The 16,690-nt window shown below is 48.3% G+C and overlaps 1 protein-coding gene across 4 annotated transcripts in view; it reads left to right on the top strand.

The window, feature by feature from the left end:
* GRIK4 (glutamate ionotropic receptor kainate type subunit 4) overlaps positions 1-16,690 on the top strand; it is a 216,189-nt gene that overhangs the window by 170,876 nt on the left and 28,623 nt on the right. For 2 of the 4 annotated variants that reach the window (XR_013185015.1, XM_054647485.2), the window contains exons 10-12: positions 950-1,054; positions 8,722-8,829; positions 9,682-9,885. Coding sequence is in view for 3 of the 4 variants with exons in the window: in XM_054647485.2 (XP_054503460.1) it covers positions 950-1,054; positions 8,722-8,829; positions 9,682-9,885 (417 nt within the window). In the remaining variant the exon portion in view is untranslated. Of the gene's footprint in view, positions 1-949; positions 1,055-8,721; positions 8,830-9,670; positions 9,886-16,690 lie in introns of those variants that run through there. The other 2 variants (XM_077189837.1, XM_077189838.1) reach the window with 2 other exon arrangements.

Raw genomic sequence — 16,690 nt, 5'->3', positions numbered from 1 at the left:
CTGTGGCTCCTCAGAGCTGAGGTGACCATGCAGTAGGAGCAGGTTTCTGACTCTGTTTGGGTGTAAATGAGACAAGGAAATTTTATAAAGTTTTTTTATTTATGAGAGATTTTTCCCCTCAGAGGAAAGCTCAGCTGAACCTGAGCATTGTACCACTTTGGCCCATTGTTTTAAATCCCACCTTTAGCCAGAGACAGCAAAATGCTCCAGCTCCCCACAGCTCTGCTTCTCAAAGACCCAGTGGTCTGAGCTTTGGGATGGAGGGGGTGTGGAGCTGGTTTTCCCGAAACAAGGAAATCTGGGAGTCCTGCACCTCGTGCTGCTGATTCCCTGCTCCTCTCCTTGTCTTTTCTCCTCTAGCCAGACTCCAAAAATAATCAGCACTGAGCTATGAGGGTTGCATTGCTGTTCCTGCAGGGAGTGTGGGGTGTGTGGGGCCATCCCTCCTGTGTCTGGACAGAGAACTCTCAGAACTTTGGGCCTGGAAGCCAAAACTTAGAATTAAACACAGGATTTGATTTGAGACCTTGGAGAAGGCTTCCAAACTTAGGTGCTGGAAGCAAGAATGTGGATTTAGAGTTTAAAGCAGAGACACATTAAGCTAAGTAGAGAAAAGTTTAGAGTTTTAGAGTACAGTTCTGTAGAGTTTTAAAGAACAGTACTGCACTCTAAAACTGTCCAGTTCAGGGTCTTTAATGTGTTTCTGTGCTTGAAATAATGGCTTTAGATTCTTTGCTGGAATCCACTTTGGTCCTGGACCTGTGGAGACACAAGCATTCCCTTTGCCCCAGGTTATTAGTGGAAATGGACCTTCAATTTGTCCTGGTTTTGGGTTTCTGATCAGGAGTGCAGGATTTTCTTTCAGTTTTGCCTGTGTGCTGTCAGCCAGACACCTGAGGCGGGGTGGGGCAGCCCCGCTGGGCGCTGTAACTGAGTCTCTCTTGGACAGGTAGAATTGGAAGGTCTCACCGGCCACATCGAATTCAACAGCAAAGGCCAACGCTCCAACTACGCCCTGAAAATCCTGCAGCACACCCGGGGTGGATTCCGGCAGGTGAGAGCAGCCAGGGGAGGGCTGGGAGGTGGCCTGGGCTCAGGGGGTGCTCTGGGGACCAAAAGGGGCTGTGAACCCCTGTGGTATTTTCTGGGGTCCCCCATGGCAGGAAGGAATGAATCTGACTCCATGTTCTTAGAAGGCTGATATATTATATTACATATTATATTATATATTATACTATATTATAAGATATATTTTATATTATATTACATTACATTACATTATACTATATTATACTATACTATATTATATATATTATACTATACTATAATATATATTATATATTATAGTATAATATATACTATACTATATATACTATACTATATATACTATACTATTACATTACACTATATTATACTATACTGTATTATATTATTCTCTATTATTCTCTATTATTCTCTATTATTCTCTATTATTCTCTATTATATTATTCTATATTATATTATACTATATTATTCTATATTATATTATACTATATTATTCTATATTATATTATACTAAAACTATACTAAAGAATAGAGAAAGGATACAGACAGAAGGCTAAAATATAATCATGAATCTCGTGACTCTTTTCAGAGTCTGAGACAGCTGGACAGTGATTGGTCATTAAGTTAAAACAATTCACATGAAACCAATCAAACAATGACCTGTTGGTAGACAGTGTCCAAACCACATTCCAAAGCAGCAAAGCACAGGAGAAGCAAATCAGATAATTATTGTTTTCATTTTTCTCTGAGGCTTCTCAGCTTCCCAGGAGAAGAAATCCTGGTGCAGGGATTTTTCAGAAAATGTGACTGTGACAGACCCTCCTTGTTTGCACCATGAGGTGCTTGGGGTGTCACCTTAGCTCTGGCAAACTCAGCATGTTTGATTTTATCAGGAATGTGCCTCAGGAGGGCTTGGATTTGTGTGAATCCATCAGGGAATGGAGGGGGTGATGGCAGAACCAATCTCTGCCCTGTCCCAGGTGCTAATTCAGGACAGGGAGCCTGTGCCAAGGGCAAGCTCACACTCACGCTCCTTTGGTTCTTAAGCTTGTGGCTGTGTTTGCTTAAAATTATTTGGATGGGGGGAAAATGGGAGGATTTTCTATGAAATAGGAAAAAAAATGGGTACTGTGAGTATTTTCAAACTGTTTCTGGGAGGGAAAGCAAATGGGGCAAACCCATGTGAGGAGGGCCCCTGTGAGGGGAAGTTCCAGCTCATTTCACTCCTGGTTCCTGGCTCCTCTCTAACAGGTTTGCTCAGCTCACACTCATTTACTTTTTGTCTCGGTGCTCGTAGGTTCTTCACAGCTTTCCTCTGCCCACAGAACACTGAGCAGATCTCATTAGAATCATTAATTTGAGTGGTATTTCCTCATCTCACACTTTCTGCCCAAGCCATATTTTCTGGTTTGAGCTGAAGTTGAGGATATCAGACTGATGAGATTACACGACACAAATCCAAGGAATTTGCTGGTAAATCCAAACCTTATTCAGGAGGAAAAAAGAAATTAGAAAAAAAAAGGGTTTCATCTGTCGTTTCCCTGCTGACAGCTCCACTGCTGCCCTTTTCTCAGAGATTGCCACTTCTAGATGCTGGCAGAGAACAAAAGCTATTGTACCCTACCCTCACCAACAGAGCATTTTGGCACCAGGATCCCTCTCCTGGCCTGGCAGCAGTGAATTTCAGCCTTGGCAAGGATGTTACCTGCCAGTTCTTACCTGTCAAGTGACAGCTTGGCTTTGATGCTGCCTTTCTCTGAGCGAGCAGGGGGGATCACGATGGCGTTTTCCCCACAGAGATCTCTCACAGCATCAATGCCCTTTTAATCCTCTCCCAAACCCTTCACCCTCTGAACAGAAGTGACAGATCCAAGCCCATCTGCATTAATAAGGGCACAAATTCAGCTGGATTCAGGGAGGAAAGGCTGCAAAGCTCCCTGTGGCAGCTCTGGTTTTGATGTGTTTGAGTGTGGCAGGGACTGCATGTTAAACTCACAGGTCCTTTTGGGGCAGAGCTTCTCCCAGAGCTCCGTGGGGAGCTGTGGCTGCAGCCTGATCTGCCCTGAGAATAAAGCCTCATCTCCTCCCCACAGACCTGCTGTGACAGGAGAAAACCTTTGCTGCCCTGTTGTAACAGCTCGGTGAAAAAGGAGCTTTGTGGCTGTGACATGCCCAGGAAAGCTGCCCTGGGATCAGGCTTCCCAAATCCCCCATCAGAGGGGGTGAAGCACTTCCAGCCTCAGGGAGAAAGTGCTGGAAGGACAGGGCAGACCCTTGGGGGAGGCTGCAAGCCCTGCCCTGTCACAAACCCGCCAGGAAAGAGCTGATTTTCATAAAACTGCTCCTGTCTCAGGTTTTCTGCCTTCTCTCCCTTTCTCAGGGAGCTTTTCTGATCCACAGCAGTGCCCACAGGGGGCTCAGGGTCCTTCCCAGCCTGAGGGAGTTTGTTGAGATGTGTTTAACTGGGAAGAGCCTCCCCTCCTGCCCAACCTGCCTCCCCTCCACGTTCCTGCCAAGAGAGGCCAAAGGCAGCTCTGCTGTGCCATAAATGGTTATTTTCTTGTTGCCAGCCTGGCTTCTTTTAATGAAAAGGCCTAAATAAATCATTAGAAATATTTTAATTAAAGGAACAGAGTAAAGAACAGGCATTCACATCCTGGAGACAATCTTGCTCCCAAGGGTTGTATTAACTGATTTGTTTGAAACACTTCTATTCCCTGCTTAGTTTTAACCAAGCTCATTTTAGCTCTGCCCATTCCTCTCTTCCTCTCTTTCCCTCTTTCCCTCTCCTCCTCTCTCTCCTTCCACCCAGTGAAGCCACAGGGACTTCCAGCTCATCAGCTTTGATGGAGAGTTCACCGAATTTTGAGGCTGATCCAGCCAGGAAGCAAATTAAGAGACATTTAGATTCTCTAACTTGCTGCTGCTTTTGGGCAAGGAGAGGCAGGGCTTTTTGACATCCAATTTTTAATTCATTTATGTAACGCACCAAACGCTTCTTTTCCTGATTTAGCTTAACCAGAGGAATTTTTTCCACAGCCATATGAGAGCTGCTCTGTCTGCTCACAGGATGCTCGATAAAGCACAGGCTCATTAATGTGCTGGTGATCTATAGATCTGACAAGGGCTGGCTTTGGTAAATGTCATCTTTTTATTTATTTTTTTTTCTTTATTTTTTTCCCCCCTTTTCTTTGCCCCTCTAAAAAACACTGCAGAGTTCCAGCAGAGTGATTTGCTGTAAATCATGAGCTGAGGTTTGGGAACTTCATGGAGGGAAGGGAGTGAGAGTGGCTGTGATTTAGGGAGGGGAAGGGGAAGCTGCAGACCCTGACCCCATCCTAAGTGAGGCTGATCAGTCTCTATTTAACCACAGGCCCTGCTGGTGTCCTGGGACAGGCTGGGGCTGTTAATTGGGATGTTGATGAGATACAGATGAGTTCCCCACCAATAGCTCTGGGACCCTTCTCGGTCCCTGCCACATCAAACCTTTTTAATTTGGCAGCAGCTAATCAGCCTCGGTGGGACTGGCTCCTCTTTAGCTGCTGCCCCCAGGAACAGCCCAGGGACAGGTTCTGGATGGTTTCTGCCCCAGGGACAGGTTCTGGATGGTTTCTGCCCTCAGGAACAGCCCAGCAACAGGTTCTGGATGGTTTTTGCCCCAGGAACAGGCTCTGGATGGTTTCTGGATGGTTTCTGCCCCCACGGACAGGTTCTGGATGGTTTCTGCCCCCACGGACAGGTTCTGGATGGTTTCTGCCCCCAGGGACAGGTTCTGGATGGTTTCTGCCCCCAGGAACAGCCCAGGGACAGGCTCTGGATGGTTTCTGCACCCAGGGACAGGTTCTGGATGGTTTCTGCACCCAAGGACAGGTTCTGGATGGTTTCTGCTCCCAGGAACAGGTTCTGGATGGTTTCTGCCTCCAGGAACAGGCTCTGGATGGTTTCTGCACCCAGGGACAGGTTCTGGATGGTTTTTGCCCCAGGGACAGGTTCTGGATGGTTTCTGCCCCCAGGAACAGCCCAGGGACAGGCTCTGGATGGTTTCTGCACCCAAGGACAGGTTCTGGATGGTTTCTGCCTCCAGGAACAGGCTCTGGATGGTTTCTGGATGGTTTCTGCCCCCAGGAACAGGCTCTGGATGGTTTCTGCCCTCAGGAACAGGTTCTGGATGGTTTCTGCACCCAGGAGCAGCCCAGGGACAGGTTCTGGATTGTTTTTGCCCCCAGGGACAGGTTCTGGATTGTTTTTGCCCCCAGGGACAGGTTCTGGGTGGTTTCTGGATGGTTTCTGCCCCCAGGACCTGACAAACTCAGTGTGTGCCACTGCAGCCCTGCCTGGGCTGTGCCAGGTGCCAATCATGGGGTCCAGAGGGGACATCTGGGAGATGCTGGTGGGGTGAGCACCAGCATCGTGGTTCTTTGGTTTAACAGTTGATGCTTTCAGTGCTGATTTCAGTGCAGGAGCTTTTGCCTCCTTGCTGTGCTGGCATCAGGTGTCACTCAGGAATCCAACGCCCTGGCAGTGTCCTCAGAGGGATTTCCTTCATTTGTTTGTGTGATTCCCCTTTTTCCCCTCCTCGCTCACTCCCAGATTCCCTCTCCTTGGGGCACCCTGGTTGCACTGTGCACTCCCCCCTGTTCCTGGGGATGCTGAGGGAGGAGATGGTGGCTGCAGGCTGTAGGACACCACCTGTAATCAGAGCCCACCAGGTCCCTGTTGCTGTCTTCTGCTCCAAGATCTGGATTCAGGGCTGGCTCTGCCTTAATTTGAAGCTGGGAGTGGGGATGGTAAATACCTCTGAAGCTTGTGGAGAAGTCTTGCTCTGTCATGTCTGTGCCTACAGAAAAAATAAGCAGGAGATTTCATTAAAATCACTGCTTTGAGAGGTGTTTCATCACCCCACACCACGAGGAGCCTCAAAGCCTCTGCACACAGGGTGGAAGGAGAGAGCCAGGGATGCTCCACGTGGGGATTTTCTACAGAGATGAGAAATCTTCCTGTGCCACCAAGCCAAAGAACACCTTTTCCAGAGCAGCCAAACTGGGGCACCTCAGGGGATGGGGATGGGGCAGTGGCACCTCCCTGCTCCCTCCAGGCTCGAGGCTTTCTGGGCTGCTCCACAGCCTGAGTTTCACAGTTTGTGTTTGCCTGGAGATGCCTGTGGGTGTTTGGGGCAGGGCTGGATCTCCTGGGGCACAGGGAGTGCAGAGATGCTGCCCTGGGGGCCTCACATCCCTGAGGACATGGAGGGGACTTTCTCCAGCCAGGCTGTCACCTAATCCCTCTCACATAACCCCTCTCTCAAAGGTGTTGAGCTCCAGCTGGTTGTGCTGCCCTCGTTGCTCTTATAGGACAGGGATGGCTCCAGCTCCTCTGATCATTAGGAACCTCTCCCCTGCTCTGTCAGCCTGTTTATTTCTGGCTGCTTTGTATGTATTTATTTTTGTGCCAATGCCATCATTTCAGCTTCAAAAAGCTGCTCTACCTCTTTGCTACAGACCTCCTCCACCTGCAGTATTTATAAAGACCAATCACATCCTCTGCTTAAAAACCCCTCAAGTCCTAAAACCCCTGAAGTCCTAAAACCCCTGAAGTCCTTGTCCAGAGCCAGAACAACAGGATGTTGTTGTCCATTAGGAGGATTTGATTGTTTTCTAAAAAACTTAGCAGATGGATATGTTTTCTGTTTTCCAGAGGCTCTTTATATGGAGATAGAGATGATTAAAATCACCTTGACCATCCATCTTACAGGAGAGGGATGTGAGGGGCCCAGGCACCCTCTGCCACTGCAGGAACAGCAGCAGGAGGAGCTTTGTGAGCCCCTGAGGGGCACAGGGGTGAGCTGGGGCCAGCCAGGATGGGGGAAAGTGCCCCAAAATGTGGGATTGGTGGCCTTGGTGCCTTTAAAAGCAAGGTCAAACCCACAGCTCTGTCAGGAGAAGAGGCAATTAGTCTCAGCACATGCCAGCAGGGGAGGGACAAATTGGAGAACAGCGAGGGCTGTTAAAATTAAAGTTAATCTGTCACTAATCTCTGGTTGAGAAATCCGGGAGGGAAGAAGAATGAGGCAATGTTAGTGAGGGATGGCTGGCTGCAGAGGGGCTGCTGCTCTGCAACCACAGCAGAGCTGGGCAATTCAGCAGGGATTCATCCTGCCTGGACTCAGAGGCAGTGCAGGCCACTGGAAGCTGTGCTCCAAGGGAAATGGGTGGGAAATCTCCCACTTTGGGGCTGTTGTTCCCAGAGTGAGCCCTGCACTAGGGATGGTCACAGCCCCAGGAGCTCCAGGAGGGTTTGGACAATGCTCTCAGACACAGGGAGGGTTGCTGGGGTGTCTGTGCAGGGCCGAGAGCTGGATTTGATGATTTTGAGTGCAAAGCTGTCCTGCTTCCCCTTCCCACTGCTCCCTGTGCCTTGGGATGAGGATTTGGGACTCCTCAGGGATTCCCACTGTGGCTCGTGTGTCCCTTGGGCTGGATTGCACCAGCCCTGGGGCAGGAAAGGATTTGGCCCTTCCCTCAACACCCAGAGAGGGACTCAGTCCTCAGGGTGGCTGTGCTGGGCTCACATCCAAGCCACCCCCAAGGCCTGGAGCCTTTGGTAGCACCAGAGGCCAAGCAGTGCCCAGAGCAGGCACAGATCCACCACATTCCCCCCCAGTCCCTGTCAGTAACAAGATTAACCCATGACAGAAAGGAAAACCAACCCTTTCCTCCCACCCTGGCAGTGAGAGGAGAGCCTGCCTCAGTGCCACAGGAGGGAGCTGGGCATGGATTTGCTCTGGAGGAGCTCTGGAGACCCCCCCTGCACCTTTGGGGTCACCATTGCCTCTCACCCCCCTAGAGGGACAGCAGCAGAGTGCTGGAACCTGATGGGACAGAGGAGGAAAAGGGGGTTCAGGGGGAGCTGCCGTCCTCAGCCCCCCCTGCATCCATGAGGAAAAGCAGAGGAGGAAAAGCAGAAGCTCCTTTAAGGACAAGAAGAGAGCAGGAGTTTAATTTGCACGTTCTGAACGAGCTGCTGGAGGTGCTGATGTCCCTGCCCAGAGCTCTGAGGGAAGGAGATTAGGCTCTTGAAGTTAAAATTAGGTTTTGTGGAATATTCCTCTCCCCCTGGCTGAAGGCAGCCGTGTCACAGCTGAATCACAATGTCCTCCCCAGCCTGGGGGACTGGTTCCTGCCATCCACGCTGGGAATCTGGGCTTGCTGCAGCCTCACTGATGCTTGGGTGGGTAAATTTGGGTGTGATGAGCCTGAATGAAAGGATTTGGAAGTGCTTAATTGTGGTAGCTGATAGCTGGAAGAGGAGCCAAGGAGCAGCACCACTGAGAAGGTGAATTTGTCCCACCCAGGAGGGCTCCAAGCACCACACTGGGGGGGACAAGCTCACAAACTGGGGATTTCTGGCTAAGATGGACCCATTTGGTGGCATCTGGGGACAACACACGGGGCTGTGTGCCTTGCAGGGAGCTGCCCAGCTCCCAGCTCTGCAGGGAGGACACGAGGGCCAGGGTGGGGTGTGCACAGAGGGTTAATCCCTCTGCTGACCCGTTCTGGGCTTGTGAAGCTAATGGAGCATCCCTAACCAGGCCAGCTGCAGGGTTGTTGTCACTCAGCAGAGCCATATGGGCAGTGCCTCGCCCTATAAATCCCCTTATTGTGCTGTTTGTCTCTCCAGATTGGCCACTGGCACGTCTCTGAAGGGCTCAGCATGGACAAGAGGATCTTCTCCTCCAACATTTCCGACAGCCTGTTCAACACCACCCTGATTGTCACCACCATCCTGGTAAGGGAGGGGGGCACCTGCAGTCCCCCCATGGGCCAGCCCAGCCCTCAGGTGTGACCGTGTGCACAGGGGTCTGAGCATGAGGGAAGAGACCAGGATCTGACTCCATGTTTCAGAAGGCTTGATTTATTATTTTATTATATATATTATATTAAAACTATAGTTTTAATAAGTTTGGGGTTAGAACCAAACTTGGATGTTTTCTAAGCTTTGAGGTTAAAACTGGATATTTTCTAATGCTTGGTGTTAGAACTAGACATTTTCTAAACTTTGGGGTTAGAACTAGACATTTTCTAATATTTAGGGTTAGAACGAAACACTTTCTAATGTTTGGGGTTAGAACTAGATATTTTCTAAGGTTTGGGGTTAGAACTAGATGCTTTCTAATATTTAGGGGTAGAACTAAACGTTTTCTAAGTTCAGGGGTTAGAACCAGACATTTTCTAAGCTTTGGGGTTAGAACTAGACATTTTCTAATGTTTGGGGTTAGAACTAAATGTTCTCTAAGCTTTGGGATTAGAACTAGACATTTTCTAATGTTTGGGCTTATAACTAGACATTCTCTAAGGTTTGGGGTTAGAACTAGGCATTTTCTAAACTTTGGTGTTAGAACTAGACATTTTCTAATATTTAGGGTTAGAACCAGACATTTTCTAATATTTAGGGTTAGAACCAGACATTTTCTAAACTTTGGTGTTTGAACTAGACATTTCCTTAATATTTTGGGTTAGAATTAGACATTTTCTAAAGTTTCTCCCAAACCCCCCACCCCGTGAGCTCTGCCCTCCCTGCTCCGTGCTGGCGGGACACCTCGGCTAAGATGGGAATGACAGCTGCCCAGTTTCACTGCAGGAAAACCCTTACTTAATGCTGAAGTGGAACCACCAGGAGCTGGAAGGCAACGACCGCTACGAGGGTTTCTGCGTGGACATGCTGAAGGAGCTGGCCGAGATCCTGCGCTTCAACTACAAAATCCACCTGGTGGGCGACGGCGTCTACGGCGTCCCCGAGGCCAACGGCACCTGGACAGGGATGGTTGGGGAGCTCATAGCCAGGGTGAGTGGATTAATTGTTGTTTTAAACTCTGCTCTGATGGGCTTTGGCGCTGCAAAGCCCCCATTCTTCGTGGTGATGAGGATGGGTTGGGTTTTTCCTGTGCTCCAACTACAAAATTCACCTGGTGGGGGACAGCGTCTACGGCGTCCCCAAGGCCAATGGCACCTGGACAGGGATGCTTGGGGAGCTCATAGCCAGGGTGAGTGGATTTGCTGCTCTTTTAAACAGGGCTTTGGCACTGCAAAGCCCCTGTTATTCGTGGTGATGAGGATGGGTTGGGTTTTTCCTGCGCTTAAACTACAAAATCCACCTGGTGGGGGACGGCATCTATGGCATCCCCGAGGCCGACAGCACCAGGACAGGGATGGTTGGGGAGCTCATAGCCAGGGTGAGTGGATTAATTATTGTTTTAAACTGTGCTCTGATGGGCTTTGGCACTGCAAAGCCGCCGTCCTTCATGGTGATGAGGATGGGTTGGGTTTGAGCCCGTTTTGGAGGCTTGGAGCAGAGGGTTTGTGTGGCATTCACACAATGGATCCCTGGATTTTTATCCTAGGAAGCTGAGAAGCCTCAGAGGAAAATGAAAGCGGTAATTGTGGTGGTGTTTGAGGGTCGCCAGGACGAGGGAAGAGATGAGAATCTTGACTCCATGTTTCAGAAGGCTGATTTGTTATTTTATGATATATATTATATTAAAAATGCTTCACTAAAACTATACTAAAAGAAAGAGAAAGGATGCATCAGAAAGCTAGAAAGGAACAGAATGATAATAAAAACCTGTGACTGCTCAGAGCCTCGACACAGCTGGACCATGATTGGTCATCAGGTTAAAACAACCACATGAGACCAATCAAAAATGCACCTGTTGCATTCCACAGCCATCAGAGAGTTATTGTTTGCATTTCTTTTCTGAGGCTTCTCAGGAGAAAAAGCCTAGCAAAAGGATTTTTCAGAAAATATGTCAGTGACAAATAATTTTCTGATTTGTTTCTCCTGTGTTTTGCTCGTGTGGAATGTGTTTGGAGATTGTTTACCCACAGGTGATTGTTTCATTGGTTTAATGTGAATTGTTTTGACTCATTGGCCAATCAGGGCCAAGCTGTGTTGGGACTCTGGAGAGAGTCACGAGTTTTCATTGTTATCTTTTTAGCATTCTGTAAGTATCCTTTCTGTGTTCTTTAGTGTAATTTAGTATAGCAGTCCTTAATATAATATAGTATCATAAAAAATAAGTTAGCCCTCTGGGAAGATGGAGTCAGATTCATCATTCCTCCCTTTGTCTGGGGGAAACCCAAGGACAGTAGGTTTGCACTGTGTTCTCCTGATGGAAAATGTGTTTCCTGGGGTGGTGTGGCAGTGTAGGAAGAAGTCAGAGCAAGAGCAGGGCCGTGGGATGCTCTCAGGGGTGCTCACTTTGTTGGGAAGGAAGTTTGGAAGGAAGTTTGGACTCTGGGATCCCATGTAAAAACTCATTACAGAATAGATTATTTTTTTTCCTGGTGGAAAGATTAACAAAAAATCTCAACATGGAAATGCAGAGCTTGGTAGAAGCTGAAAAAATTTACCAAACGACACTGGTTTGGTAAATAAGAATCCCATTTCTGCCTAGAAAAGTTTTGGCAGATTGAGTTCAGCTGCTTAACTCAGTGATGCTTTTGGAGAAGCACATTTCCTATTTCCTTGAAGTGCATGGCTTGAGATCTTTTCACTGCTCTGCTCTGTGAAGCTGCTGCCCAGCAGCAAAGCTGAAAACTGAATTATTTTGCTGGGTTTGACAACAATTCCGTGAACACCTGGGCTCAGCCAGCCTGGACCCTCCTCCCTGCTCTTTGTTTTCCCCTGTGGTATTTCCCAACCTCCCTGAAGCTTAAACACAACTCACAAAATGCTCTGAGATCCTTAGGAAAACAGGCTTAGCCTCAGCTAAGGGTGGGATTGATGCTGTTTAAGCCAATACTTCCTCACTGATTCTGCCTTGTCATTCCTGACATGGCCCTGAGAGCCCAGTGCCCCTTTCCCAGCTGGTGACAAATCCATGGTGACAATGTGGGTGGGTGACAATCCCCCCCTGAGTCATTTGCCTTCTGCAGAGCAGAGGAGCAAAGGTCCAAACCTGTGCTCTGGGGATCTGAGGCTCCTGCCAGATCTTTCCTCCCTGGAAAATGAGCATCACTTCACTCTGTGGTTTATTGGGCACAGTGGAATTTGGGGATTGAAGCTGAGGATGGAAGGATTGAAGCTGGGGATGGATTGAAGCTGAGGATGGAAGGATTGAAGCTGGGGATGGATTGAAGCTGAGGATGGAAGGATTGAAGATTGGGATGGATTGAAGTTGAGGATGGAAGGACTGAAGCTGGGGATGGAAGTGTGAGGATTTTGGAGGTCTTTTCCATGGTTCTGTGGTCTTTAAGGGTCCAGGATCCCTAGAAATGCCCACTGGCACCTCCTGGTTTTTCCCCACAGGGTGCAGGGTGATGCTCATCCCACTCCAGGAGTTCCAACTGAGCGTTTGAGGTCAGCTGGGACAACTCTTTGTCTGGCAGAGGGAGGGATTTTGTGTTTTCTGAGGGTCACAGACAGGGCACTGAACAGACTGGAGACTCCCCTGAGCTCCCCCTGTCTCTGGGGTCACCCTTCCCTGAGCAGTCGCTCTCAGTGCCAGCTGAGATCCCACCTCCATCTGCTCCTCTCAAAGAGCTTCTGTGAGGCTGTTTGCAAATGCTCCAGGCTATTGGCACCGTTTTTCTCCCTCCTCGTGTCTCTCTGTGTGTGTACACACACACAATTACACTCCTGCAACATTCCTTTGGGGAGGCAAAGGGAAGGAGCTGGGAGCTCAAAAGAAGGGAACAGCCATCAAACTTTTGGCCTCCTAACCCTGGCAGTGCCTCTTCATTAAATGGGACCTTCTGGAAGGTTGTTTTTCTCCAGTGATGAGTATTTTAACTTCATCTTCACACAGAAACCGTTTGTTTCTTCTGCAGCTTGAGCAGGGTTTATTTAAGAAAGTTTTTTACTTCTTCTGCAGGGCAGAGCTGTCAGAGCCTGTGAGGCTGGATCACAAATTGGGGAAGAGAAACAGCTCTGTCTCTTGTTCTCCCTGTATCCCTGAGAGTTTTTATGATGGTTTCAGCAAGTTTTTGATCAATCCCAGGCACTGGGCTCAGGCCAGCCAGGGCAGAGCTGGGTGTGCTGGGTGTTGTTTTTATTCAGGGCTGCCTGGGATATTGTTTTTTGAGGGCATTTCCCTGCCCAAGGGGCTTCTGTCCATCCTTGACAGTCAGTCCCCAAGGGAGTTCATCCTTGTTCACCCCTGTCCCATGGGATCCAGCAGATCCTGTGTTAGGTGCACATATTCCTCTTTTATAATATATATAATTAATATAATTATATATATTATATATAATATATTAATTATATATAATTATATATATAATATATAATATATTATATATAATTAATAGAATTATCTATATATTTATAAATATATAATAATCACTATATTATATAAATATTTATATGCTTATTTTCTATTTAATTATATATATAGATTTCTATATGTGTTGGGTGCACATATTCCTCTTTTATAATATATATAATTAATATAATTATATAGATTATATAATATATATAAATTATATATAATTATATATAATATCTAATATATTAATTATATGCAATTAATATAATTATCTATATATTTATAAATATATAACAATCACTAGAATCACTAGAATATAATAATCACTATATTATATAAATATTTATATATTTATTTTCTATTTAATTATATATATATATTTCTATTTTTACTCTGCCCCTTTAGGACAAAAAGGGGATCAGCTGGGGCACAAACCTTTCACAAAAGTCCCCAATCCTTCCCAAAAATGAAAGCTCTGCCTCTGTCCAGCACAGTGTCATTGTAGGAAAATAATTTCGCCTTGATCCTGATCAGCCATCAGAAAATAAGGTTTGACTCACACTCACTTAATGTGCAGGACCAAAAGGTCACAGAATTATCCAGCCTCCCCTATAATCCCTCTGTGGCACAGAATCTCCTCAGAGCAACTCTGGGCTATTGGGGAGAAAATGTTTCATTTTATTGCTTCTGAATTAACCAGCTATTGATTTATTCCTAAGCCCTGGGAATTCCATCACAGCTAATTGTGCACCCTGATATGGTTGAGCAGGATGCTGGACAGACATAAATCTGTTTTTGACCCAGATTCAGCAGTACAAATCTTGTGAGCAGGTCAATAAAACAGGTTGGGAGGTGAGGAAGAGGGGATGGGATGGCTTGGGAATCCTGCACAGTTTGTGATCAGCTCATGGAGCTTTGGCTTGGGTGAAGTCACCTGGAAGGACTCAGAATCACAGAATGGTGATTTAGTTTCAACCCCTTTACACCTTCCACTATCCCAGGTTGCTCCAAGCCTCATCCAGCCTTGGACACCCCCTGGGATGGGGCAGCCTCAGCTTCTCTGGGAATTCCACCCCAGCCCCTCATCAAGAATTCCTTCCCAATATCTCTTTCAGTTCAAAGCCCTCTTGTCCTATCACTCCAGTTCCTGATGAAGAGTCCCTCAAGCCCATCCTGCACTGAGAGATGTCACAAATGCAGAAAATCCTGGGCTAATTTGTCCCTCTGAGCATGCAGGGCAGGGAGATTGAGCACCCAGCTCATTCCTGGAGCGAGCAGGACACTAAAGCCACTCTCCCTGTCAGCCTTGCTGGCTCTGGCACAGACAAACAAACAAGGGAGAGCAGCAAATCTTCTCATCTCCTCCTTTCTGGCATCAGAGACTTAAAGGGCATTTGGGCTGGAAGAATTACATCCTGCTCCTCGCTGCTGCAGTGCAGCTCTGGCTCAGAGTCCCTGCTGGTGTCTGCTCGTCCCCTTCTCTCTCTCCCCAGCACATCCTCGAGCTGAAGTGAATTCTCTGCCTGACACAAACCAAGGGATGAATTTTCACAGCCTCAGCCTTGTCCCACCATGCCTGGCCAGGATCAGTGGGGATCAAAGCCCTTTTTAAAGTGAGGGACATGAAGTTGTCCATCCTGTCCAGCCTCAGGAGAAGCAATCCCAGTAATAGGAAAGCCCTTAAAGCTTTGGGGTGCTGGTTCTCCTTGCTGGTGGCCAGGCACTGCTTTCCCTTCAGCTGCTCCAAAGCTGGGGAATGGCAGGAAAGGGAAAGGAGGGAGAAGCTCTCCAGAGCTGGCAGAGTCCTGCTCTCCACTGGCAGTGGCTGTTGGTGTGTGCACAGAAAAGCTGTGTGCTGGTGAATGGAGGCAGGGGGAGGCTGTTTGCAGGCTCTGCTGGTGGCACCTGTGACAAGGGGGGCTCCAGGACAGGGGCTGTGGGTGGCTGTGCAGGGACAGGCAGAGGGGTCTGCAAAGCCCTGCTGGGGAATCCAACCAGGATGGGCAGGGTGCTGTGAGCTGGGCTGGTGTCACTGCTGGGAAATCCAGCCAGGATGGGCAGGGTGCTGTGAGCTGGGCTGGTGTCACTGCTGGGGAATCCAGCCAGGATGGGCAGGGGGCTGTGAGCTACCAAGCTCTGCATTTTCCTGTTGCAAGTTTTCATTAATCTAGGAAAATAATCTATTCTGTAATGAGTTTTTACATGGGATCCCAGAGTCCAAATTTCTTTTCCAACAAAGTGAGCACCCCTGAGAGCATCCCACGGCCCTGCTCTTGCTCTGACTTCTTCCCACACTGCCACACCACCCCAAGAAACACATTTTCCATCAGGAGAACAGAGTGCACAGCTACTGTCTTTGGGTGTGGTGTCACTGGGCTGGTGTCACCGCTGTCCCTGCGTGCTTTGGGTCCCCACTGCTGGGAAATCCAGCCCAGGATGGGCAGGGTGCTGTGAGCTACCAAGCTCTGCATTTTCCTGTTGCAAGTTTTCATTAATGTAGGAAAATAATCTATTCTGTACTGAGTTTTACATGAGATTTTACATGGAAACACATTTTCCATCAGGAGAACAGAGTGCACAGCTACTGTCTTTGGGTGTGGTGTCACCGGGCTGGTGTCACTGCTGTTCCTGCGTGCTTTGGGTCCCCATGCTGGTGCTTCACCTCAGCTGGCTCTGCCAGGGGCAGGGTGAGCACCTGGCACAGGCTTTGTGCTCCCACAGAGAGGCCAGGTGGGCACAGATGGGTGAGGGCAGACTCGAGGCTGACACCTGCACTGAGCGCTCGGCCCACCCTGAGTGGGGCTTGCAGGGAGAGCTGCAGCCCACAGGGTTCCCAGCTGTCACTTCTGATATGGCAGAGCTCACACTTGTCCTTAAAAAGTCCCCAAACACCTGTTTGGAGTGAGCCTCCTGCCTCTGAATGCAGGAATAGGCACATCAGGGAGAGGCGTGGGGCAGAGAGAGCCTCTGCAGATCCTCCTGCACAGAGCAGGGCCACCTCCAGCTGGGTGGGCTCCCCCAGTGCTGCTGGGCCTGCACTGCTGGCTCCTGAAGCTCAAGCAGCTATTTCACCTTTCTGGGGGGTTTTTGAGCACAGGGACAGTGCAGAAGAAGGGTTTGCTGCTCTGGTTGTGCTGTCAGGGCTCAGTGGGCAGCGCTGGTGTCAATGCTGCTGTCACAAGCACCCAGGGGATGTGGCATCCAAGGAGCTGCCCAAGGCAGGGACTGCTGCTCCTGGAAAAGATCCCAGCCTGTGGTGGTGTTCACAGGGGTCTGAGGATGAGGGAAGAGATGAGAATGTTGACTCCATGTTTCAGAAGGCTTGATTTATTATTTTATGATAGATATTATATTAAAACTATACTAAAAGAATAGAAGAAAGGA

The sequence above is a fragment of the Agelaius phoeniceus genome, chromosome 23 (genome assembly GCF_051311805.1).
Source record: "Agelaius phoeniceus isolate bAgePho1 chromosome 23, bAgePho1.hap1, whole genome shotgun sequence".
In the NCBI taxonomy this organism is placed as follows: Eukaryota; Metazoa; Chordata; class Aves; order Passeriformes; family Icteridae; genus Agelaius; species Agelaius phoeniceus.
The sequence above is the reverse complement of the archived record's forward strand: the minus strand, read 5'-3'. Positions and strand labels throughout refer to the sequence as shown.